Source organism: Pseudorasbora parva, chromosome 18 (genome assembly GCF_024679245.1).
Source record: "Pseudorasbora parva isolate DD20220531a chromosome 18, ASM2467924v1, whole genome shotgun sequence".
Lineage (NCBI taxonomy): Eukaryota > Metazoa > Chordata > Actinopteri > Cypriniformes > Gobionidae > Pseudorasbora > Pseudorasbora parva.
This window is the reverse complement of record NC_090189.1, coordinates 30,768,697-30,796,203: the sequence shown is the minus strand read 5'-3', so window position 1 is coordinate 30,796,203 and position 27,507 is coordinate 30,768,697. Positions and strand designations below refer to the sequence as shown.

The 27,507-nt window shown below is 38.9% G+C and overlaps 1 protein-coding gene across 4 annotated transcripts; it reads right to left on the bottom strand.

Annotated features, from left to right (window-relative positions):
• Positions 1 to 328: 328 nt before the first annotated feature.
• Positions 329 to 27,319, bottom strand: mtmr1b (myotubularin related protein 1b). Of its 4 annotated transcripts, none has more exons than XM_067424383.1 (16): positions 27,001 to 27,319; positions 26,287 to 26,392; positions 23,726 to 23,791; positions 17,825 to 17,900; positions 17,499 to 17,593; positions 17,234 to 17,341; positions 15,064 to 15,165; positions 14,858 to 14,941; positions 14,606 to 14,755; positions 13,662 to 13,850; positions 12,461 to 12,646; positions 6,774 to 6,980; positions 6,592 to 6,684; positions 6,388 to 6,501; positions 1,893 to 2,069; positions 329 to 1,415 (listed from the first exon to the last, which is right to left on the bottom strand). In XM_067424383.1, exons 1-16 carry the CDS (start codon positions 27,048 to 27,050, stop codon positions 1,266 to 1,268), a joined length of 1,953 nt encoding a protein of 650 aa, XP_067280484.1. In that variant the 5' UTR covers positions 27,051 to 27,319; the 3' UTR covers positions 329 to 1,265. The 4 variants fall into 4 exon arrangements, with proteins under 4 accessions (XP_067280484.1, XP_067280486.1, XP_067280485.1 ...); XM_067424385.1 differs by lacking the exon at positions 27,001 to 27,319 and adding an exon at positions 26,858 to 26,945; XM_067424384.1 differs by lacking the exon at positions 23,726 to 23,791 and having other exon boundaries at positions 27,001 to 27,318.
• Between the last annotated feature and the right edge of the window lie 188 nt (positions 27,320 to 27,507).

Genomic DNA, 27,507 nt, shown 5'->3' with positions numbered 1-27,507 from the left:
GGACAAAAGCCGAAGACACACCCCATTATTCAAAAACAAGGCGGGAATTGCTGTCAAAACAACACAAGTTAAAAAAGTCGATGGAAACCCACGTGTGAGCGTGAACTACGGGCAGCACAGTGCACTGTATAGAGCAGCTATATTCAGTAATTGAAGACTACATACCGTACAATGTTTAGGGCGTAATAATAATAATAGTAAAGGAGTAGAAATTAGGGTAGTTTGGCTGCCATATGAAAACGAGGATGGTCTGTGTGAAGAGAAGGATGGTAAGAAAATGTACATAATGTGAAGATACTTTTAAGTTAAAGTCAAACACGAATCCCTGTGGATTAAATCATTTTATTTCTCCACAACCATGTAGCTAGTGACAAGAATTGTATTATTATAAATATTTAGCTTATGGCATTTATATGTAGTACTTAGAATCCAATCTTTAAAATAACAGCATTTAAGTAACAATATTTTGTCTAAGTAAATTACATTTTGCAGATGGAAAAATTAGATGGAAATGGAATGTAATGGACTACCAAAAGCAGCAGATATAAAAGCAGTTTTTGTAAGATATTTGTTTCGTTTCATACAAGAAAATTCAGTGTTTAACATGTTAACATACACAATTACAAATGTAAGCGTATAAAAAATGAGACATTATAAAAATGTATATAAAACAACATGTGTATAAAACAAATAAGAAATGTGGTATTACAAACACATTTAGAAAATAAATGCATAAATGTATGCATTAGGCAACCTTTAGTCATTCTTATGTCATAGTAATATTGAAATACATTTAAAATCAGAAGATGGCAGTTTGTGTAAAATGTCACTCGCTACCACAGAGCAAATTTATGCAGAGATGTTATATTATGCATGATTCTGAATTATATTACATTTTAATTAGTAGTAATTCTTGTAGGCAATAAAAAAGCAAAAACACTCTTGCCAAAGCCACTAAAACATTCAGGCATTTTTGTTTGTTCATTTTGTTCTGGAATACATTTTAGTGCTAATTACAACATTTGAAAAAACAAAAACAAATCCTTTACCCTCCAGGAATATGCTTGAATCCCATACCTTGATGAAGCTCAAATGTTAAATTCTAAAACTGAATGTGAAATTTTATTTTCTCCCCCCAAAATAAGTGACAAAATCAAAATACTCTTCAAAAAATTACGCATAGAAAACTCCTAATATGGAAACTGTTTGTTGAACTGTAGTGCTATGTGTTTTATGGCCTTTAGAGGGCACTAATGACCAAATGCTCAGACAGTTGTCTGCATGGGCATGCTTTCATGCTCTGAGGAAGAGGAGAACGAATGTGATGAAGCTGCATCTCGTTTGAGCTCCTCCACTCTCTTCTGCAACTCAGACTTCAGGACCAACAACTCCTTCAGACTTTGATGAACAGGAACCTGACAGTCAGAGACAAGGGGAAAAAAAAGACCCTATAGTTTCACTACATGTGAAGTATTTACATCACAACATTTTCAACTTTTCTAAAATTTAAATTAGATTAGAGTTATTAAATTAAAGAAATAAATACTTTTATACAGCAAGGATGCATATAAATATTATATATAAATATTAGCACCTGCAACAAACTAAATAGTTTTGAACTAAGCAAATAAAAGATATGTTGTCCTCCTCACGTGTGATGTTTCAAATATGATAGTCAAAAAACACAGGGCCTTTTTTTATTTTAATATATTTTGTCTAAAGGTTCAATAAATAAGAATTTTCTGACTATTATTTCATATATCAGGCTTTGCAAAGGTAAATAAAAATCAACAAATCCACAAACCAAATTTTAACTTACTTCAAATGAAACATATTTGGAATAATGAGTTATTAAACTGCGTCAACCATCATCTTCCGCATTCCCTGCTCACCTGTGGCCTCATGCGTGGGTTCCAACGCACATAATAACTGACCCAAAGCTCTAGATGTCTCAGACTGGCTACCGGATATAAAACATGGTGCTCGTAGTTCACATACAGCGGGTTGGTAAACTCCTCAAGCTGGCTGTTCACATATGACCATAGAGACACGGTCTTACTGTAAACCTCCTGCAAAATCACAATGGAATGACATAAGGTGAGTAAATCATGACAGGATAACTTCAAGGGGCTGTTTACACCTGGTCATTTCATGTGTTTTTACTGATTGGATAGCTATCTGATTTGTTAACACAGTTCCATTTACACTTAGCCACATAAGTGTGTCTCGCAAAAGAATTTAAATTTGATCCTCAATTCCCACACTGTATGCAAATTGTGACGTCAGCGAACAGATATGAGCTGCATTTTATTTATTATCAGCTAATTTCAACCATCAAAGACCGCAGTAGGAGAGAGAACAGAATCAGCACTGGTAAGATCATTTAGTCTCACTACTTTTAATGAAGATGATTGTGTTTTAAGTAGAGATGAACCAAGTGCAATTTTCTTGGCCGATTTCAGATTTTTTGTAACCTGCCGACAGATTTTTGCCCACTTCGGCTATCTTTCAACAAGCTATAATTGCCGGCATATACAAAAAAAAAAAAAAAAAAAAAAAATGCAAGTAATAAGTCATTAATAAAATGAGAACAAATACATTGCTCACCACAGCAATAGAATAAATGCAATAGAATAAATCTGTGTTTATTTCATATCTCTCTTTTTCAGGTAGGTCTAACAGTAGTATTCAGGTAAGGAATACTACGGAAATGAAAGTAATCTAATGTAAAATAACACTGGATAGTCTTCATTGAAAAATTGTAAAAAACGATTAATGCTAACAATTAAAAGAACTATATGTAAGAAATGTATTTCAATGAATCATAAAATGGCCCTGATATGTCACTATACATTAAGAATTCATGTTTATTTCAAATACTTCTATCACTGACAACAGTAGTCCGGCCAGGATATTGTCATTTAAAAGTTGTTGTTGCAGCCCTCAACTGATGTTGACATGTTGTGTTTTGTCCTGAAGCTCCACCCTCCACCGATCTACCAATCACGAAGTCAGTAGTGTTTCAGCATCCGGGTTGCCAGATCTGCTCTAGTTACCACAGCTGCAGCTACAAACGTTCCTGCTGATCCGGCAGCCTATCTGGCAACCTCGAGTCAGGGGGAGGGGGAGAGGGGATACACCGCTCTACAGTCATTTGATAGTGACTGCAGTACCAGTTTTGGCCACAATCTTACATACACTTCCTTTAAAGTTAAAAGTTGTTCAGTCAAGAGAAGAGAGTGAATGTTTTTATCTTTTGTTTTTTGATTAACATGACAAACAGCAGCCAGACAGTTAGACTGCTTTCACTTTAAGAAGTTATGCACAGATCTAATATATTGTTACACAAAGTGTTCTCTTTCTCAACTATTTACGTTCCAAAACTGAATGTTTAACTGAATACTTGCCATTTTGACAATTTTTGTATACATTTGACCATTTAAAGGTGCAGTGTGTTAGCCTAGAAATCTAGACGCACACTCGCAGCAGCAAATCTTATCTGCCCGCAAGTGTCGTTCTGAGCTGTAATCGCCAAACTCTTGCCGGGCCAATCACATTGTATATAGAGTCGGTGGGCGGGGCCATAATGACGACGGCCAAGTTGCGCGTGCTTCTAGTAAACACAGAAAGTGGCGAACTGCGGTCTTTCGAATAAGCTTTGACGGCGACTCTGGAAGACTTGGAGTTATGCTTTTCTATGAGGAAAGAACAAAGAGTGGCACTGAAGTGATTCTTAAAAAAGGAAGATGTGTTCGGGGTTTTGCCGACCGGATACGGGGAATGTTTAATCTATCAACATGATCAACAAGCTCTGTTTCACCTTCGTTGCTCTGGTTGGTTGCAGTACTATCCTATCGCGTGCAGAGGGAGTTTGAAAGACAGCCGTTTATCCCGCCCCACAGATTGAGCCCTGTCTATGGTGAGTTTCCAGACCAAACATCTTGATGTGGGTCTGGCTTGTCAGGCTAGCAGTATGTAGTATTAATGAGGATATATTGACAGAAATGCAATATAATATACATAACTATGTTTTCAGTGGTGTTTCTACATTAGCCCTAAATGGACAAACTGCTCCAACAGAGCGCTAGATTCTCTCTGCTGTCTCAGACTACATCTTTGTCCTGTGTCAGCCACCGTAGCTTCTCTTTGTGCTTCGAAAGGGAGGAGGTGAGTGGTGGGCGACGGCGTTTGCAATCCGTAACCTCGCCGCTAGATGCCCCTAAAGTGCACCTTTAAGCGCAGTGAGCCACTCATTTTTGTATGTGAATCTCTGTTTGAAAGGTGGTTTTATGTGCACTCCACTTACATTGATCTGTGGTGCGCTCACTTTTGGTGTTGAAAGGGGGAATTCTGAAATCTACCAAAATTTCAGTGGTTCTGAAAACCACTGCCACTTCAATATACCTATATGTCCTAATTAAACTAATAATCAAAACCTTAATCAATATTTATCCATGATTTTTAATGATTCTTTTCAGTTATGATTTTGCTCAAGAGTACCACTGATTGTTTCTTGTTTTTTAAAGAGTAGTGACTGAAGGTCTGACCTAGAGATGTGTCGCTAAACACTTTGATAGCAACAAGGCGTCGTGTTTGGATTTTGGAACATGCCAGGAGTGCAAAAAAATGTTTGCTCACTTAGCCCGGCTTCCAGATATGAAATATGGTTGTGTCTTCCATTTAATTTATTATATTTTATAATTTTTTTATTTCCTTTTACTGAAACACTAAAGAGTCAAGATGAATGTTGCCTGCACTATTGTCTGTACTTCTCACTGAGAGCAAGCACATGTTATCAGTATGTTTTGGGGAACTTTCTTGTTAGAACTGGAGCATAATCAGCTCCAACCTTGGAAAGTTTGTGTATCTGTGTATGTGTGCAATATTCTGTGTTACAGATCAGTGTACAATGGACATCCTAAGAGACGGGTGGATTGTTGTTCTGGGCAAGCTGGTGCCTGCTCCAGATCTGGAAGGTCACAACGGGCCTAATTCCGGGGTGAAACCGTCAACACGTGCATCTGATTAAATGACAATGTGTGGAAATTTACCATGACAGTGCATTTCCTCTGAGCCAATCAGAATCATCCACCTTGCAATAATGACCTCGATAGACCTCGAAAACTATATAACTGTTGGTACAATTGTATGTACGATAGGCAGCACCGCAAGATGGGGAGAGGAAGTGCGGCCTACGAACTGAAGACTAAGTTGGATTCTTTTGATAGAACTGCAAGCTATTCTTCAGTAAATTTGTCTTTAATTAATTGCACTCCTGACTCTTGGTCTTCATTTTTCACTACTGGTCTTGGGCCATTTACTGTTTACCCCTAACTGTGTGAATAAGTACAATTACGTGCAATACAAGCACTGTTTAACTGGAGCGAATGAGATGAGTGAGCAAGAGGACGCAGGTGTGCGTCACTTTGCCATCGGAGAGAAGAAAAGCGAGAAGCGAAGCTGACGTCATTGTCTGTGCAGCTGGCAAAAAAACTGACTGACTCGGAATCAGAAGAGCTACTCTCTGGGCCGAGCATGCAGAAAATCATCTGATTCCGGTCCCTGGCCGGTCTAGAGCATCTCTAGTTTAGAGCATCTGCAACTTACTTTCAGTTTCATTTGCAGCAGTTTACATGTCAGCTTGCTGCAGCAGACTGATCTCATGAAATGGCGTATACATGACACGCCAATTCGTATGCCATTTTGGCGTGCTATCAAGAGGCATAATCGTTTTTTAGCGTGAATGTCAACGCCGTTTCATCCTATCCCCCTACACTGACCCTACCCCTAAACCTACGCATCACACACACACACACACACACCCTAAACCTACCCATCACAAGAAACATTCTGCATTTTTACATTTTCAAAAAAACATAATTTAGTTTGTTTATAAACCATTTACATTGTGGACACACACACACAATGGTTCGTTTTGGCGTAGACATTCACGCGGAATCACACAGCGTTGATATACACGCGGATAGCTCAATGCGTACAAATAACATGCCACTTGGCTTTAGAAAGTGCATTGTATGTTTACGTATGATGTCATTTTGGCGAGATACTCAGCTAGTCCTCTGCGGTAACTATAACATGTCAAATAGCCTATAACATGCTCTCACTTGTTTATTTTTTTTTACCATTTTGTTAGGAGTAAAATTTACATATGTGGTTTCAACAACCAGAAGCATTTACATTTGTTCAGTTTCATCTGCATCTCAAATCACCTCCTGTAGTGGTTTGAGCAATCGGATTTAAATCCATTTGGAGGGCATTCACACATGGTCTTTTCACGATTGGACAGCTATCCGCTCAGAAAACACATGACGTGATGAGGTGTTAACAGACATAATGCACATTACAGTCGCATGCATCCGTCCTTGCCTTCGAGACTCGTTCTTGCTCACTGTTGTAGAGAAATGTCCCAAATAGGCAGCTGTAGAGGTGATCAAGCACCGTGATGAGAAACAACTCATTGAATTCAAATGCAGAGGGAAACTAAGGCGAGAAAAATAAATAAAATAAATAATCATATCAAACATGTTTAATTTTATTTTTACCCAGCTCCACTATCCACTTTATCCTTACCTGTCGTGTCATTTGCCAGACACAGTCGATGAACTGCACAAAGAGAGGCGAGCGCTCAGAGTTTGCGTGATTCCCATCTCCATGTCCCACACGCTAACAGACAGAGGTAGAGAAAGATACATTGAGATGTGAGTACGCGTACAATGCAGTATGTTTTACCATATATAGAGAATGCTACTGACCGAAGCAAAGCGGTGTCCGAAGCTCAGCCATTCCTTCTCCAGCAGCACCTGGAAGCCCTTGAGCGAGCGGTAGTGTGCGTCCAACATGAGCATGGCCAGAGAGGTGAGTTGAGCCGTGCGGTCCCAGCCATCACTGCAGTGCACCACCACTGACGTCTTACCCGACTCGATTCGGTCCGCGATGCGAACCGCACCTGCTAGCAAGAGCTACAGAGAAAATATAAATGTTGTAGCTTTAAGAAATACTTGTTACATTTTTGTTATTTTGTTATTATTTGAGCAATGTAAAATATGAAAAGACAAACCTAGTGTAACTGTAACCTGTTAGTGATAATCAAAAATGTGTATAATTTCTGCACTTTTAACCTGTAAAGGTGCTGTATGTAAGTTTTTGACTGTACTAAAGCATAAAAAGACCATTTGTTCACATACACTGAAAAACAAAGCACAGCCAGTTATTTTACTTAAAAAAATGTGTCGGTTTTTCTTTTGGTCTGTGTGATCCCACCCGCTGTCAATTTAGAATTTAGCCAATAGTATTTCAACACCCGAGTTGGCAGTTGGCGGAAAACACAAGGAATATCAAATCTGTTTTTGTGCAAGTGAGATGAGTAAATGCTTACATTTAGTCCAGAACTTCAATAACCATCATGTTAACAAAGCGCACACAACACCTCTGCACTTACTCCCGATTTCTCTCTACATGGGACACGAGAGCTGTCAGTCAAAAAATGGGAAAACAAAGCAACTAAAGTAATGCGTTCCTTTACTAATTACTTGAAAAAAGTAATCTGATTATGTAACATCCTTAATGTGTACAAACCTTAATAATAAAATTATTCTTTATAACTGCTTTTCTTGTTTTATTAATTAAGACAAAACTTAAGAATTCTTAAGAATTTGTATAAACTGCTGGTATGGAAATGTCTCAGTTATGCTTAAAGCTACACTGTGTGATATTTTCCCCCATCTAGCGGTGTAAAGGTGAATTACCATCCAGTGAATATTAGTTTATGCTCCTCTCAATTCTGATTTTGTTTTAACTCCTACGGTGGCCGATTTAGTCAAAGATTAACATGGCTTGCAGTTCGACCTCGTTCATGAGTGCCATCGAGTGTTAAAACGCGAAAAGCGAAGCTTGAATTTACGGGTATGTCCCACTTTGGCTAATGTACTTTCAAGATGGAGGGGCAACATGGTGACCAGCAGTCGAACCCCTCACCCGTATGTATTTCAATGGCATATTATAAACTTACGAGAAAACTTTATTACTTGAAAGAAGTAAATATACATTAATGAGCACATATATTTTTGAAAGAACTAAGTGTTTTTAGCTAAGAATAAACTAAAAAAGTTACACAGTGTAGCTTTAAGAGTTCACTTGGGAAAGTGTAAGTACTGCAAGTAAGCTAACTAGCATTCCGCTGTCAGGCTTAGAACAAATATATCAAACAAGATGTCGTACTAAAGCCATGAAAATAATATTAGATAATAGTTTGATGAGTTTGAGAGACTCCCATCAGGTCGCAAATTTAGAATACCAGTGTTGTTTTAAAATAGGTGGAAAAAAACTTTCATGCCACAAGCAGTTAAAATTTTAAATGAAAAATAGTGTTTTTGTAAAGTCTACTGAGCGGGTCTCAGTGATGATTGTTTAAATTTTTTTATATATAGTCTTATTGTTTACTGTTTTCTGTGTATGATGTCCATTTGTGTTGTGATTACGCATGTGGAAACAACTGCAAACAAAGTTTCCCCAAGGGGACAACAAAAGTCAACAACAATCTTCACAAATTCACAAATGTAAGATGTTTAATTAATTTATTGGGTTGTTTCAAATTAATTTTTGCAATTAAAGCTGCAGTCTGTTACTTTTTGTGCTCTAACAGTTAATAAACAGAAATGCATTCGACTCACGGAAGAACATTGTAACCGGAACTACTTCTCTCTGTGTATGTCTATGGCGAGTCACGAAGGGACTGTGCTCCTCCGCAGTGGTACCTACCAGTCTGGCCTGAAATAGTCCCAACATAAACACTTATTATAAGTGTACCATAATTATTCAGGGTAAGAAAAAAACAGTTTGGAAAATGGATTCATGGTGTACGTTCTCATTTTATAATTTTTATAAATAGCCTATGTGACGTGGTTGTGCATGATTTGGCAGTATGGGACAGCCATACGCTGGTCGCCATACCGGCCGACTACCAGAATTTTTTTAACATGCTTATAAATGATTGTAAGGTCGGGAGGTGCCCGTAACGTGCTCGGCTCATTTCACATTTCCTCTCACGCGCTGCGAGCCACGACCATACGAGCATCCATGATGTCCACGCCATTCCCATGAAATATCGTCCCATATTTACAAGCAAAATGACAATTAGCTCAAGAACAGTGTGTAGAGAGCTTCATGGAATGGGTTTCCATGGCCGAGCAGCTGCATCCAAACCTTATATCCAGTGCAAATAAAAGCGTTGAATGCTGTGGTGTAAAGCACACTGCTACTGGACTCTAGAGCAGTGAAGACGAATCTGGGTTTGGCGGTTGCCAGGTGAACGGTACTTTTTAAACTGCATTGTGCCAAGTTTAAAGTTTGGTGGAGGGGATTATGGTTGTTTTTCAGGGGTTGGGTTTATCCCCTTTGTTCCAGTGAAAGGAGCTCTAAATGCTTCAGCATTAGACATTTTGGACAATTTCATGCTCCCAAATTTGTGGGAACACTTTGAGGATGGCACCTTCCTGTTCCAACATGACTGTGCACCGTGCAAAAATTAAGTTGCATAAAGACATGGATAAGCGAGTTTGGTGTGGAGGAACTTGACTGGCCTGAACAGAGTCCTGACCTCAACCCGACAGAACACCTTTGGGATGAATTAGAGCGAAAACTCGAGCTAGGCAACAGGGGATGATTTTCTAAAAGTGACACCAATGATTTGTCATTATTATGCGTGACACAACTCTTTGTTAAAATTGAAAATACCCCACAATAAAAAAAAAAAGTGAGAGAGTGCTGAACTCCTGTCAAGCCAGTCTCATCAAAAACAGTTTGACAGTCTTTTTTACTGAGTCTTTTGCAACAACCGTCATATAATTAAATAAACAAAAAAATTCTTAAGAAAATATCTGAGAACTATTTTTCAAGAATTTCCCTTGAAAAAGGAACATTCATATGATTGTCCTGGAATTTATCTTAAAGGGTTACTTCAGCGATTAGCATATGGCTTTGTATCAGTAGAAACCCTGGAGTATATTCGAATGATCATGCTTCCCCCCCTCATATCCCCCTGAGAAAAGAGATTTATGCATTTTATTTCTGGAAAATTCCTCCCATGACACAAATATCGTCTATTTGCGCCATCGGAGGAATTGTTGGCCAGAGGCTAAAGACTACAGCCAGCAGAGGAAGCCATTTCCGCATGTTTTCAACTCATGCATGGGGAATGGGAGCACGCTCGCAGCTAAAGCCTCATAGCCTGACAAGCCAGACCCACATCAAGATGTTTGGTCTGGAAACTCACCATTGACAGGGATCAATCCGAGGGGCGGGATAAACGGTTGTCTTTCAAACTCCCTCTGCACGCGATAGGATAGCGCTACACCAACCAGAGCAACGAAGGTGAAACAGAGCTTGTTGATAGATTAAACATTCACCGTATCCGGTCGGCAAAACTCCGAACACATCTTCCCTTCTTAAGAATGACTTCAGTGCCGCTCTTTGTTCTTTTCTCAGAGAAAAGCTTAACTCCAAGTCTTCAAGAATCGCAGTCAAAGCTGATTCGAAAGACCGCTGCCGTTCGACAGTTTCTGTGTTTACTAGAAGCACGCAAACGCAACTCGGCCATCGTCATTATGGCCCCGCCCACCGACTCTATACACGATGTGATTGGCCCGTCCAGAGTGAGGGGAATACAGCTCAGAAGGGTATTGAGAGTTCCTAGACGACACTCGCGGGCAGATTAGATTTGCTGCCGCTAGTGTGCATCTAGATTTCTAGGCTAGCAGCCTCAGGTATTCATGTTTAAACGGTGCGGCCAGCAGAGCAAAGTAAGTCTTTCAACTTTTTTAAGCTTTCAAAGGCACGAAATGAAAACGTGCAAGACTGAACATGCGGTGTGAATCTATGCCGCAGACGCGTTTACCTCAGCTCTCATCACGAGCTCATCCATGACTGTCAATACATCTGACTCCTGCAGCGTTTTGGGCTGTGAGACTGCCTCAGCGGCTAAATCACATATTGACACGTTCAGTTTTTAATTGTAGTGTCTGTTCTCTAACTGAACTGATTCTATGAAAATGAACGCGGTCGCGGTGGGAAAGTGATCAGTGATTCAATAATCTAGTAGCGGTGGCTTTGAGAGTGGCCTCGTAGGGCAGCGAAGCATTCTGGGAATTGTCTTTCATCTCCATGAGACAAAAATACGTTTTCTGTCTTTTCTCAGTCTAGAAAACACTAAATTATTTTTTTTCTCCCACATTTCTACTACATTAATGACCCAGTTTAAATACAGATTCATCTTCCCAGCGCTGAAGTACTCCTTTAAAGGGGTGGTTGCATGTTTAACCCCTACTGCTCGGACCGGGACTCGAGACTCGAGGTCCACCGGCATGAGAGTCGGACGCTCTAACAAGGAAGCTAAAGGCTGCAACCTCTAGCATCAGTCACTATAGTGTCTTTTGAGGTCAGAGGAGTGAGGTTTACTCGCACAGCAACTACTACTAACTGGCCTCTGTTACTCATGCGATTTCACTTTTATAACTTTGGTTAGTGTGTAATGTTGCTGCTTGAGTATAAACAGTATCTGCAAAGTTACAGCACTGAAAGTTTAATGCAAACAGAGATATTGTCTTTTAAAGTTACGGCAGTTTATTGCCTACAAAAACGCCAGTTTGGACTACAACAAGCTACTTCCCGGGTTGGTGACATCATAAACCCTTACTATTAACATAAACACTGCACCAGATGTAACTTCGGCCTGTGATGGTAAGGGGGTTGAACAAAGGTAAAATATAAGAAAAATACAGCGTTTAAAAAATAAATAAAAGTATTAAGGCATGTTATACTGTGCCCCATAAACACAAGCAAGCCTAGAAAAAAAACACTTAACCACCCCTTTAAAGGTGCCCTAGAATAAGTTGAAACAATGTTAAATTGTTCTCTGATATAATTTCTGCCTGACAATGAACATGTTTGGACATATGCAGATGTTTGGGTGTGCATTTAAATGATCGCCAATGATTGCGTCACGTCTGGCGTTATGTTGAGAAACACTTATTTTTCCGTGGGGTGTGTTTCATGCACAAGATTTACATAAGAAGAAGGAGGCAATGGTGTTTGAAACTCACTGTATGTAATGTCCATGTACTGAACTCTTATTATTTCAATATGGCAAGGTTAAATCAATTTTTCATTCTAGGGCACCTTTAAGACATTCATTTTTCTTAAGAAGATTTTTGTGAATCCAGCCTCAGAAGTTGACTTTAACAAGCTTCTCAAACTAAATGCACAACAGCCAATAAATTGCTTGCTTGTATTGAATTAAAGTAAAAGAAACATTTTAAAACATAGATGAGAGAATAAACATCAATAATCTTTTTTTAATGAGTATGAAAGTCAGGATATAATGACCATCTGATTCGATCATGGCTTCAAAACGAACATGGTGTATCGACATAATCAAGATTCTCACCCTGATATATTCCAGCCAGTGTGTAGAATCCACAGATGAGAACCAGTGTTGTTGGTCGATGGCAGGATACACCACCTCCTTGAGTTTCCTTAGGGATTCTCTCATCACATGTATGTTGGGGATCTCGAGAAAGTTCAGCTCCACATTGATGTAGAAACTCTCATTCTCATATCCTCCATCTTTTGCCTATACATGTGGAGCCACAAATAAGCCATTCCAGAAAATTTGTAGTAGTGTGTTTGTTGCTGGCACAAGATCTATGAGCTTTCTATGATTTCTTTCATTATGATACTGAACTGAACTTCTAAAAAAAAATTTCATAAGCCTGGTGTTGTCCTCATTACAACAAGGCTTGGTTAATTCCAATAACATGCAACATTAATATAAAGTGGATGAGATTCTAGCTGAGGGAAGATTTCCTTAAAGAGATAGTTCATTTTACTTATTTACTCTCTTAACCATATATTGTTCCAAAGCTGTATCACCTTCTTTCTTCTGTGAAACACAAAAGAAGATACTTTAAGAAATGTATTATTGTTTCCTTTGTCCATACAATGGAAGTCAATGGCTCCAATTGTTGTTTGGTTCTTAACTTCTTCACAATATCGTCTTTATTAATCCATAGAAGAAATGTATATAGATTTGGAATGATATGATGGTGAGTAAATGATGACAGATTACATTTTTTTGATGAACGGTTCCTTTAATTTTAGTCGGTGTTGAGGTTTGAAACTGGTTCAGTGAATCCATTACTTGTACTTATTAATTTTGTGTAAAAATTTACTTGTACATTTAAATTTGTCCTCGCTGACCTTAGGCTTTAATGCTGGAAATTAGTTTTGTGGAAAAATATATATTGTACCAGTATATGAACTGCCTCACTGCAAAATAAATAAATAAAAAAATCAAATCAAATATATTTATTTGATGAAAACCACAGTTAAAACAGTAATATTGTGAAATATTATTACTGCAATCATGGGGACATTGGGACAGGAGAGCTCTTAGTCAATAAATGGGAAAACAAAGTTACTTGCATTACTTAATTGAAAAAGTAACTCAGATATTTTGTTGTACATTTCAAATAATGTGTTAATTTACATGTTACTTGAAAAAAGTAATCTGATCACGTAACTCAAGTTACATGTAATGGATTACTCACAACACTGGCTGTAGTATTTGTTTTTTTAAAGTTTCTTACTTTGTTGGTGTCAGCCACAGTGCATTGGCGAGCATCAAATATGCAGAGCTTGTGAGACTGAGCGTTGGCGTCGAGTATCGTCTGAAGGTACCGTTCATCCTCCCTGCAGCGGCGGTCTGACGGACCCACCTGTGGCTGACCGCAGCGCACTATAGCAGCCTGACTCTCAGGGTGAATCCAGGACAGCACCTGAAGGAATGTGATAACGTTTAAGAAGATGGTCATAACAGAACAAATAAAATAGCGTTTAATATTTATAATCATGGTTAAAAACTGCCTTCATGGCATTATGAGTGGTTACTGCAATGTGATAAATCCTGTCTCTCGTTTGTGTGCATGTTCCGCATTTGCAAATCGGTCTGAATTTATCAGATAAAATAAAAAATAAAAAAGAGGCCTGACTTTAGGACCCAGCAGAACAGCTCATTTGCTGCATATAGTGCTATAAGGCCATCTAGTGGCAAGAGTCATGAAATATCATGTTATAATATCTTTTTTTTACAAGAGGTCGCAGACACTCAATGGAAGATATTTTGAGCTGAATTAAAAGGTTATGCATACCAGTATGCATTTTGAGTTATTTTTAATTGAAGTTAAATAAATAGTTGTAAGTCGCTTTGGATAAAAGCGTCTGCTAAATGCATAAATGTAAATGTAAGTAAATTGAAGTTAAATAATTTAAAGAATGTGCTTAAATTACCATTTATTTACTATGTATTAATACAAATCTAGTCATTTAAAGGTATATTAAAAAAAAGAATTACAAAAATGTATTTAAAAAATATCAAAATATCAAATATCAAAATGAAATAAAATAAGCTTTCTGGACAAAGAAAAAATTAAGTATAATTTTTGACCTGCAAGGGAAGGATTTGTTAAAAAGTGCGAGGGAAGGATGAGGGTACACTAGATCCTAGTTTTTTCAATAAAAAAAATCTTCTTACAGGGAAACGCCGTTTGGCCCTAAAGGCCGCCACTCTCTTCAGTTCATCCTCTGTGACGTTTGAAGGCAGGACCAGCAGAGCCGGATACGTCTCGCAGACTTCATAACTGCTGTTCATTTTACTGATGATCCAGCTCTCGTTTGGAAGACCCTACCATCACCCACAACATCCACATCAGAATATACTGTGATACCAAAATAATGACCTATTCTGACACATATTTTGCATATGAGTGGTGATGACAGTTCTTACCTGTCTCTTGTACTCAGCGATTGGGTCGTAGATCTTCCAGCCATCTTCTGGAAACGTCTCTTTGTATTTAAAGGCAAATATAGGCTTAGGGAGAAGAGGGAATGTGTATCATTAAACACACTGAAACATCTTCATCTAGTGCGCTCTGGTGTACAGCGCGTCTTTACGCAAGTGTTACATATGTAGGTGTTTTCAAGAAGTCGTACCAGGTTGTGGGAGAGAGGGAACGCATATTTTGACATTGTTTCAAACACCTCCAAATTGCTCTGTCCCTCCTTCTTGTATGCAAACCGGGGGTTTCTCAGGTCCTGTGAAAAGAAATGGTGATATTTAAAAGTGTGTGCGCAAGAGAAAAAAAAGAAGCTAAGACAGAAAAGGAAAGGGGCCAAATATTGAAGCTTGTTTCCGCCACAGAATAAAAAATATAAAGGTGATTGCAACTTTATCCCCTCGCCATTCTTATTTTATAACACACAATATTGTTGATATTTCGGAATTCTGATTTATAAAACACAATGGTGTTGATATCTCGCAATTCTGACTTTATAACTCGCAATATATGTTGGCGTAAGATTATGCTTACACTACTCTCACCGCCTGATTTAGGAAGCTCTGCGCACCTCTGCAATCCAGGTGTACGCAATACCTGCCCTTGATAAATGCCGCGGCTGAAAACGATCGTCATTAGAATAACACGCCCCTATATACTCAAGTCTCTGCCTCCCCCACGCCCTCATTTTACACCATGGACACACGGAAGACGGGAAAGAAGCGAAACTTCTCCGACGTGGAGATTGGGCGCGTCTCAATCATCTCACTAGTCCACTAGTCAGACTACTGAACTAGTGAGATGATTGAGACCCGCCCATCGAGACGATCACCAGGGAAGTGGAAAAAAGCGAAATTGTTTTATTTGGGAGTTTAAAGAGTGAGATTAAAGGCACCCAAAAAACAAACAAATATGGACCCAAATTACGAGTATGCTACTGTTAATAGTGTGGAGGTTGAGAAGCGCATTCCAGCAGTTTAAAGCTGTTTGGATGATAAATTACCTCACAGTGCATTATTTTACAGCACATGTTTTGAAACAATTAGCATTTAATTTCGTATCATGGCACATGAATTTGGGTGTACGATATGATGATGTGATGTGGAGTAGCCCCCATTCATTCACATTAATAATTGCATGACAATTTGTAAGATTCTTTTTATTAAATTATTATGATTTTTATTATTAATGACACTTATTGTTATTTAGAAGAAGAATGTCGTTATTATTTATTTTATTAATATTTAAAAGAAGAAGAATGTAATTTGTATTATTTTGTCAGTCTGAATTCTTCAGTCCCAGTCCGTGCGCAGCTGCCGTATAGGAGCAACTGGAGGAATACATGCCTCAAAAGCTTTGGTAGCCTATAGTCACACAAATTAAACATTGAAGTCTACGCTGCAGAAAAATAAACACTGAAGTTTATAATTACAATGTTGTTGTTGTTGTTGTTTTTTACAGTGGGTCAATATAGCATATCTTTTGTCAGTGCATTTTGTGGTGTTATGAATTGTTTTTCTGCACATTTTCGCACTAACTCCAAACGTGCGTACACCACCTCCTGAGCTGGCGTAGGATTTGAGCGTGCCGTACGCCAAAGTCATATTGATAAATCTGAAAGTCACCGTGGGTTTGGGTGTACGCAAGGTGTACGTTGGAAATTTGGTGTACGCACTTTTGATAAATGAGGGCCATCGTGTATAGAGTCGGTGGGCGGGGCCATAATGACGACGGCCGAGTTTTGTTTTGTTTTGTTGTTTTCATTTGTGTGCTTCTAGTAAACACAGAAACTGGCGAACGGCGGTCTTTCAAATCAGCTTTGACCGCGACTTGGAGTTAAGCTTTTCTCTGAGAAAAGAACGGCACTGAAGTCATTCTTAAGAAGGGAAGATGTGTTCGGAGTTTTGCCGACCGGATACGGCGAAAGTTTAATCTACCAACGAGCTCTGCTTCACCTCCATTCCTCTGGTTGGTTGTAGCGATATCCAATTGCGTGCATGCCGTGCAGAGGGAGTTTGAAAGACAACCGTTTATCCCGCCTCTCGGATTGAGCGCTGTCAATGGTGAGTTTCCAGACCAAACATCTTGATGTGGGTCTGGCTTGTCAGGCTACGCAATTGTGTTTATATCTGGCAATTTTGAGAATAAAAGTCAGATTTACAAAATGTAAACTCACAGTTGTGAGGGAAAAAATTCTGAATTGTGGGATAAGATTTTAAAATTACAAAATTACTTTTTTATTTATTTTTATTCCGAGGCGAAAACAAGCTTCCATAGGACAAGAACCAGAGAAGGGTGGAAAAGAAGAAAACAGATTTGTCCTTTGCCTTGCAGACTATCTCAAGTCCTTGAGTGTTGTCTCCGTGACTCTGAACAGCGATAGATTCCAGTCTGCTTACAGCTCCAAGATTCACATCCAGCACAAATGGAGAATCCTTTCGCAAACACAGAGAGAACATTAATAACCAATCAAAACATTTGTCCTGGTTTAGATCTGAGAAAAAACTGGAATAAATGCACTAATTTAAATCAATCTACTAAGACAGTAACTCAGTACACTAAGAGTAAGAGTAAGAGTAAGAGTGTGTTTACCCGTGTCAGGCTCTTAAAGTAGAGCTTGTAATCAGTGATTGTTAGAGTCCCTCTCACAACCCCAGAGAATGGACAGATATACATGACATCTTTGACTGTGAAAACACAACAACATACAAAGGTTATCTACCACCGACCAATTCCATCCACTTGTCTAACCTATACTACCTCAAAAGGACAACAACATTTTAAGCTTTGTCCACTGACCTTGTGACCTTATGCTATTATGTCATATTATGTTTAGCTTTCTATGCTTCATGGTGTTCTGTACCCTTAAATCAGGTAAAAAGATGCTAAACAATGAATGCGCACGTTAAGGTTATTACCAATAGCCTTGATGGTTTCTCCAGTAACACGTGGAGCCTCCTCCATCTGAGCCTGCTTATTTCCTTCTCTGAGTGCCTGTCACACATGGGAACAAACACATTTTGATAATTACATGCACTTAATTTTTCAGATTAAGCTTATTCTTAAAAATGTTTACAAAAAAAGATGTTTAAATGGTCCTATTGGAATATTCCCGTATAAGCATTATTATTTAGATAAAAATGAACATTTCCAGATATTCTGGACAAGCTATTTAAAGGATCCAAAATTCTGATGAACACAGGCAATATGCCAATTGTCTTATTTGGATTTTTTGAATCTAGAATATCCGATTGTTTTGTGTTTTTCCATGGCCGAGCAGCTGCATCCAAGCCTTACATAACCAAGTGCAATGCAAAGTGTCGGATGCAGTGGTGTAACTCTAGATCAGCGAAGACGTTTTCTCTGGAGTGACGAATCACGCTTCTCTGTCTGGCAATCCAATCGATGAGTCTGGGTTTGGCGGTTGCTAGGAGAACGGTACTAAGTGCATCAGTGCCAAGTGTAAAGTTTGGTGCAGGGGGGTTATGGTGAGTATGTTTTTTTTTTCAGGGTTTGGGGATGGCCCCACTAGTTTCAGTGAAAGGAACTCCTAATGCTTTAGCATACCGAGACATTTTGGACAATTTCATGCTCCCAACTTTGTGAGAACAGTTTGGGAATGGCCCGTTCCTGTTCCAACATGACAACATGAAGGTCCATAAAGACAAGAATGAGCAAATTTGGTGTGGAGGTACTTGACTGGCCTGCACAAGTCCTGACCTCAACCCGATAGAACACCTTTGAGAAAAGTTTTGTCAAATATAAATTGATCAGGTTTCAGTCGGATATGCAAAATATCAGATTTGGAATGACAGTCTGAACAAGGCTTTGCAAAACACACATGCACAAATGAAAAATACATCTCAGATACAGAAATACTCTGTATGTGGTTTCCTTTCCACCACTCCCAAACTTTAAGTTCTTTTTCTGCCTAAAGAAAACAGCCGGTCCAACAATTAAGGCTGTAAACTAAACGCGGAAGGCAGGGCTGTAATTTAGAGCACTGAAGAAAATCTCACAGTATGAAAAGAAAACTACTGATTTTCTCACAAATTCAGCAAGCGCAAAATATTTAAGATTCATATTTTGGATCCTTTCGTTAACTTTGACACAAGGGAATATGTACTTCACAAAGCTAAAATACACTCTGAACAACTCAGCAAACCCAGAGCAACATTTAGCACCCGTAACTAGTAAATATCTTGTCTATATTCAGTCTGAAAGCATTATGATTACTCTTTTAAGATCCAATGAACCACAAGACAACATTTGGCCCTGAAAAAACAGTTTCTGTCTGCAAACTGCTGACAACAAGCAATGGGGAGTACAGAGGGAGAGGGATGAGATGAGGGCTCGTGGGTCTGCTCCACCCACAGTGACAGAACTGTTTGGCAGCTTCATGGACACAGACGAATCAGAGAATTCAGTCATTCTGTAATGGTCCAGCTGCAGGACAATGACAGCACTGTGGAATTCAACAGGCTTGACCTTCACCAAGACAAAAGATCTATGGAGATCTGTTCAGCATTATGCTAATAAAGCCCTAGAAAGATGGCACATGGTGGGGATATTTCATAATGGCATATGAGTCAAAACATCTGTATTTTCCCCCTCACATATTCAGTTATCTGCTATATCAATAATGCAGAAAAGTCATATAGTAGTTATTTAAATACAAATCATGCTATTTCGACAGCATCTGCAGCACTGAAAATAATTTACTGCGTAAAAACAAACAAAAAATGTTTTCACAGTCATAAATGAATCAAACATGCAAATAAATTATATCCAAATATTACTAGTGGATTTATATGGACAACAAAATGATATTTTAAAAAAAACAGTTAATTATAATATAAGCAGAAAATGCTTATATTAAATTATAATATAAGCAGAAATCCACATTTAAGTTTGAGTTCCACATTCAAACTCAACAAAAACTTGAGTTTGAAATCTCAGATGGACTGATAGACAGTGAGATGGATAGATGATGGATGGATGGACAGACATAGACAGATATATCTGTCTATATATATATATATATATATATATATATATATATATATATAGGGGTTGACATTAACTTTTTTGCTCACCAGCCACTGTGGCTAGTGGTTTTCCAAAGTTACTAGCCACTCAGCATTTTCACTGGCCACAATTTTCCTGTTTGAAAATTACATTCTATATGTTTAAAGTTGACTTTGGCATGCTTAAATTACTTGATTTTGAATCATTTTACTTGATTTAGAAGATTTACCCTTTCAAACTTTCAAATGCAGAGTGACCCCCCCAAATGAAGACTACATTGTATATCAGCTGGGATGTGCAGGGGGTGTGTGGGCAATAAAATAGATTATAATAGAATACTGTATAATAGGCTAATATGAGAAATGTAATATGATAGGCTATGAGTTATTTTAGTTAGGCTATATATATATATATATATATATATATATATATATATATATATATATATATATATATATATATATATATATATATATATATATATATATATATATATATATATATATATAAGCAAATTACAAAAACAATAGTTAATAAAAATAAAATCAAAATTCAGATACTAATACACATTTATTTAATATGTACACATTTATTTAACATCTGTAGTTGTTTAATTAACATTAATGACAGACAGGTATTTCATTGGGCTGCTGAATGCATGGATGTAATATTTGTGACATATATCCAGTTATTACCCACCTGTTTACATACACTTAAGCCATAACCGACAGTGTTCATGCGATGGACATTTTGACATCAGTGTGCACGTGTATTTGAGTATTCAGGAGCAAGGAGAACTGATCACGCGTGCGACAGAGTGCGCACGAGGGAGCGACAGAGTGCGCACGAGGGAGAGAGAGTGCGCGCACGCGAGAGAGCGCTTTTGTTGTGTGTCATTCAGCGCGATTCCGCCTATCTTGCCTTCACTAAGTATAAAGAATTGTAGTTGAATGGTAGCCAATTTTGTGATACGACGGTCTTGGGATTTCATTTAGCTGTAAATTATATTCAACCCGCCAAAGTGGCTAGTGGGAGTGGCTGCCGTACCCGCCACAGCTGAAATCTACCCGCATTTGGCGGGTGTTAATGTCAAGCCCTATATGATAAAAATGATGAACACCGAAGGATGGCTGGATGAATGGATGGAATGATAGATAGATGGATGGATAGATAGACAGACATATAGGTATAGACAGACACAGATGATGGATGGATGGATGGATGGATGGATGGATGGACATAGATATAGACAGACATGGATGGATTGACAGACAGACACAGATGATGGATGGATGGATTTATGGATGGATGGATGGATTGACATAGATATAGACAGACATGGATGGATTGACAAACAGACACAGATGATGATGGATGGATGGATGGATATAAATAGACAGACATGGATGGACGGACAGACATAGACACGGATGGATAGATAGATGGATATAGATAAAGACAGACATTGATGGATGGATATAGATGGATAGATGACAGATATATAGACAGACATGGATGGATGGATCGACGGACAGACAGACAGACATATAGACAGGCACAGATGGATGGATGGATAGATGGATGAACAGACAGACAAAGATAGATATAGACAGACAACATGGAAGGATGGACATAGATATAGACAGACATGGATGGATGGACAGACATACAGGTCCGTCTCAAAAAATTAGCATATTGTGATAAAGTTCATTATTTTCCATAATGTAATGATAAAAAATAAACGTTCATATATTATAGATTCATTGCACACCAACTGAAATATTTCAGGTCTTTTCTTGTTTTAATACTGATGATTTTGGCATACAGCTCATGAAAACCCAAAATTCCTATCTCAAAAAAATTAGCATATCATTAAAATGTTCTCTAAACGAGCTATTAACCTAATCATCTGAAACAACTAATTAACTCTAAACACCTGCAAAAGATTCCTGAGGCTTTTAAAAACTCCCAGCCTGGATCATTACTTAAAACCGCAATCATGGATAAGACTGCCGACCCGACCCTGTCCAGAAGGCCATCATTGACACCCTCAAGCGAGAGGGTAAGACACAGAAAGAAATTTCTGAACGAATAGGCTGTTCCCAGAGTGCTGTATCAAGGCACCTCAGTGGGAAGTCTGTGGGAAGGAAAAAGTGTGGCAAAAAACGCTGCACAACGAGAAGAGGTGACTGGACCCTGAGGAAGATTGTGGAGAAGGACCGATTCCAGACCTTGAGGGACCTGCGGAAGCAGTGGACTGAGTCTGGAGTAGAAACATCCAGAGCCACCGTGCACAGGCGTGTGCAGGAAATGGGCCACGGGTCAAGCCACTTTTGGGCTACAGAGAAGCAGCACTGGACTGTTGCTCAGTGGTCCAAAGTACTTTTTTCAGATGAAAGCAAATTTTGCATGTCATTCGGAAATCAAGGTGCCAGAGTCTGGAGGAAGACTGGGGAGAAGGAAATGCCAAATGCCTGAAGTCCAGTGTCAAGTACCCACAGTCAGTGATGGTCTGGGGTGCCATGTCAGCTGCTGGTGTTGGTCCACTGTGTTTTATCAAGGGCAGGGTCAATGCAGCTAGCTATCAGGAGATTTTGAAGCACTTCATGCTTCCATCTGCTGAAAAGCTTTATGGAGATGAAGATTTGGTTTTTCAGCACGACCTGGAACCTGCTCACAGTGCCAAAACCACTGGTAAATGGTTTACTGACCATGGTATTACTGTGCCCAATTGGCCTGCCAACTCTCCTGACCTGAACCCCATAGAGAATCTGTGGGATATTGTGAAGAGAAAGTTGAGAGACGCAAGACCCAACACTCTGGATGAGCTTAAGGCCGCTATCGAAGCATCCTGGGCCTTCATAACACCTCAGCAGTGCCACAGGCTGATCGCCTCCATGCCACGCCGCATTGAAGCAGTCATTTCTGCAAAAGGATTCCCGACCAAGTTTTGAGTGCATAACTGAACATAATTATTTGAAGGTTGACTTTTTTTGTATTAAAAACACTTTTCTTTTATTGGTCGGATGAAATATGCTATTATTTTTGAGATTTTGGGGTTTTCATGAGCTATATGCCAAAATCATCAGTATTAAAACAATAAAAGACCTGAAATATTTCAGTTGGTGTGCAATGAATCTAAAATATATGAAAGTTTAATTTGTATCATTACATTATGGAAAATAATGAACTTTATCACAATATGCTAATTTTTTGAGAAGGACCTGTATAGACCGACACAGATGATAGATGAATGGATGTCTAGACAGACAGACAGACAGACAGGTTAACTACACAAGGTAAAGATAACATCTCGCTACTAGTGACAACAAACTTGCAACAAGTGAAACAGAAGCATGTGTCCCGCACAACACAGTAGCAACTGAAACCATCATCATGAACAGTACCAGAGTTCAATGATGGCGAGAAACTCAAATTCATGTTTAGCTAGTTAATATTGCCAGTGGATGACTAACTGGGGGATGCATACAATTTCAGGTTCACTATTTTACTACCACCTACAGTGTTATTTTGGGGGGCTGTTGAATGAGGAATTTCAAGGACAAAGAGCTGGGAAAAGATTGAGAAGAGGCAAAAGTATTTAACGTTAAATAACATTTAACCCTAAAATTATATAACATTGCTTTTTTTTGGATGCAAGTGTCTTGAAATTGTCTATTTCTGTTTGAAAGTAAGCAATCATGTCAAATTGTTAATAGAGTCACACACACACACACACACACACACACACACACACACACACACACACACACACACACAGAAAGACTTGCCGAAGAGGGGGCAGTCTGTTGAGGGTCATTGTCCGAGAGAAATCCTTTAACCTCCACATCACAGTCCTGCACCAAAGAAACACCACAACACCACAGAAAAACAGAGATCGGTGAGGAAAGAGAAAGAGAAAGAAAAAAAGAGCAGTCCATGTAACCACTACGAGAACTACAAGCTTTCATGCAGGTGTAATAAGGTCAAAAGGGCTCATATACATTTTGTATCGCTGTATATTTGTCCAGATGTTTACAATTATTTTGACATGATGATAATTGACATATATGACCCCTTTAAAGAACCGAAACAGAAATCAATCAGAGGAAAATAGATCTCAACTCATGAGAGAAACTCAATGTTTGAAGTATCATAGCTTTTTTCATAACTGGATTATCAAATTGGACCTGTGCTCTATAATCAATAGCTTTGTGTGAGGAACAGACCAAAAATGTAAGTTATTCACATAAAATTTTGACATCCAACCAAGCTCTCCTGGCCACGTTTATGAGAGAAGCATGATGTTTGATTCATTAATGAATTGTTTATTTGAGTCAGATAGTATCAGTGAATCAGCTCATCTAATTCATAAAACTGGTCTGAATGATTTACAAATCTGTTATTGTGTTCAACAGACTTAAGAGGGGGGGGGGGGGGGGGCCTAGAACATAGACAAAGTTTCAAAAACTAATGTTGGACGTTTGATGGAGTATTTCTGTGTCAAAAATACTCCTTCCGGTTTCTCACAAGTTTCGGAGAGTTTTTTTCGAGTATGGCTCGGGTCAACATTTGTGTGTGTTTACTCGCAGTTTATGAGGACATGATTCGGTTTATGGACTATTGTATGCGACTAAACCTTAGCAGTAGCAAGCAAAACGGTTTTGCACGTCAGACTAGTGTAACGTTATACATAGAACAACAATGGAGTAATCGTTAGCGCATTTGAATGACGAAGCATGCGATCGTGTCGTTTACTGATGTTTACTCACGCGACGATAGCCAACAGCACAGACATTTGAAGCAGTTTTACTCACCGGCTGCTTCCAAAGCAGGACCGAACCTTTATCGCTGGGACTGCTCCGTCAAAAACACACTTCTTTGGTATGATTTGGTGAAGTCCTGTGACAGCAGTGACCGTGGAGATCCGCAATGTTGTGAAGCTTCCCGTCATTTCTGCGTTCAAATCGGTTCAAATGCAGTGCTGCCTTCCCGGAATGCTGTGCTGAAGCGTTGAAGTCACTCGATGTCACCCAGTGGAATAAAGTGGAGCGCGGCGCGGACTATAGTGACATAAGTGTTCACGGACGAGTGGGTCTGCAGCTGAGAGTGTTTAAGGGCGTGCATTTCCTCTCTCGCTCTAGTCACGCGCACGCACACCCTACCAGGAGAAGAGCCCGTACGGCCCATACAAGGACCTTCCGCTCTATCGACGTCAAGCCGACCCATACTCGAAAAAAACTCTCTGAAACTTGTGAGAAACCGGAAGGAGTATTTTTAACACAGAAATACTCCATCAAACGTCCAACATTAGTTTTTGAAACTTTGTCCATGTTTAGGATGGGAATCCAAGTCTTTAACAGTGTAAAAAGCTCAGTATGCATGAAACAGCATTTCACCCCCCCTTTAATTATCTGGGGCCTATTGCACAAAACTAGGATAAGGGATTAAGCCGGGATATCTTGGTGATCCTGGCTAAATTTATCCGCTAATATAGTTATCTTTTGTTATCGTTATCATTCTTGGTGTGTGTGTGTGTGCCTTCAGGGTACGTTTACACCACAGTGGTGTACTAAATTTTGCATACAAATGACAGGATCACCAAGATATCCCGGCTTAATCCCTTATCCTAGTTTTGTGCAATAGGCCCCTGGTTTACAGCACGCTTTTTTAGTTTGGTCCTCAAACAAAGCTCATATGACGTCAGATGTCCTTCCAGCAAGAGTTGTCTGCACTATTTTTTATGGTTCTTTTATGGCTCTAGGGTATGGCCAGGAAAAATTAACCTTTTGTGTTCCACCATAAGGGTTTTGTAACAAAATCCAGAGTAAATAATAACAGAAATGTATTTTTCTATGTAAAATACAGCATGTCAGACAGTGGAGAATTGATAAAATAACTTCATCAGCAATGTTCTGATCCACTGTGGTTTCATGATGACAAAAACAGCAGTTGTCTGAAGCATGCTGCCTCTTGCAAAAGAGTGTATGAACTAAAAACACTGGGTGGAGATCTCTGGCAATGCATAAATAGAAAAACAAAAACCTGTTTTGAGTTAGCGAGCATTTACACATTTTGTCATATTGTTCGCTTTAGTGTGAAATCTACTACCTCTGAATATTTGTCACAAAGTGATGAAATATAAGTGGAAAAAAAAATCAACCAAACAAAAAAACACACATGAAAACATGTATAAATCAATACACATTAGTGTCATGGGTATCCACAAAACAAAAAGCAGATGTGTTCTCTGTAAAAGTAATGCAAATACCAAAAGACATCTGTGTTGAGTCGCAGTAGAATTTCTTTAATAATACAAATAAATATATGATTCAACTATACACAACCATACCTTGTATTCTCTAGAAATCATCTCTGAGCTGATGGATCCAGAGATCGGACTTGACATTGTGGCTGCAATCAGTTGTTTGCACCATTCAACATGAGCCCCTGTTGGACTATAACATAAAAGTGTTAGTGAGTTACACTTCTGACATCAGCGGTCGTTATTAACTATGTTGTTGACTCAGACTCTGCTATTACTTGCATCTGTATTTTATGTACTTTTATATTCATAGGTTTAAAAATGTCTTGAGCTACTAATATTTATTTAAAACCCAATTACATGGCACGGCTGGTCATGTGATATGATATCAACGCAGCGGCGCCCATGAGGGGGCGACCCACCACAGCACGGATAACAAAAGCTTTTGCTAATACTAACGTTAATGTCTCATGTAAGCGTGCACTTGTTTTTGTATTTTAATATTAAACCGCTGTTTATTTTCATGAGTAAACCATTAATTAGCAATAAAAAGTGCACCAAAAGAAAGTAGCCTACTTTCTTATCTACGAGTCTGGTTAATAAGAAACACCTCATTCAAACAAGGATTTTGTTTGCACCAAGTCACCCAGTAACTAACCGAAGAATGCGGTGAAACACCTGGTTTATGTCACCTCATCTCTTCACAGCGATTCGCAACGCATCCATTATAATCCACTAAGCGTCACGTCACATTGGAGATGAGGTGTCATAAAATACAAAAGGGGTGTTATTGGCACTGACCTCTCTGGAGTTTCAGCATTTGACTGTGCTGCGGTCTGTCGCTTGTCCATCCTCTACTACAGAAGGTCAAAATCACGCTATGTTGCATATCCAAAACTCATCGTGTGTGTAACAACTGATAATGCTAAAACTTTGACTCGCAAAAACGCGAAATCCTTCTGTCTAGGGATATCGCTCATAAATGTTAATTAGGTCTGTGCTGCGTAATCTGCCAATGGCGATGGCTTGCTCCTGAATATTAATTACGTTGCGTCAAAAGTGTCCAATTGCAACGAATTAAGTCATGAATATTAATACTCAGCCTTCAAGGCAGTGTGATTCGTAAACTCGCCTCCCGCACCGCCACGCCAGCGCTAACAAATATCAACAGACTACGTTACCCAACATGCAATAGCGGGACATGGTAAATGTTTGCAAAATCTTTGCCTGAGGGTTAAGGGTGAGCACCCATCTGGCTCTGAACATTCTTCCTCCAAATCCAAATCCTCTCCAAATCCTAAATCCTGC

Bases quoted from the DNA above. Each gene is read 5' to 3' on its own strand.
- mtmr1b (XM_067424383.1), bottom strand. From the start codon at position 27,050: ATGGACAAGCGACAGACCGCAGCACAGTCAAATGCTGAAACTCCAGAG. The intron at 17,342-17,498 runs GTAAACACACTC...TGTTTGCGAAAG, and splicing joins ACTTTAAGAGCCTGACACGG to GATTCTCCATTTGTGCTGGA. The intron at 6,981-12,460 runs GTGAGAATCTTG...TTTTCTCTGTAG, and splicing joins ACTGGCTGGAATATATCAGG to CTCTTGCTAGCAGGTGCGGT.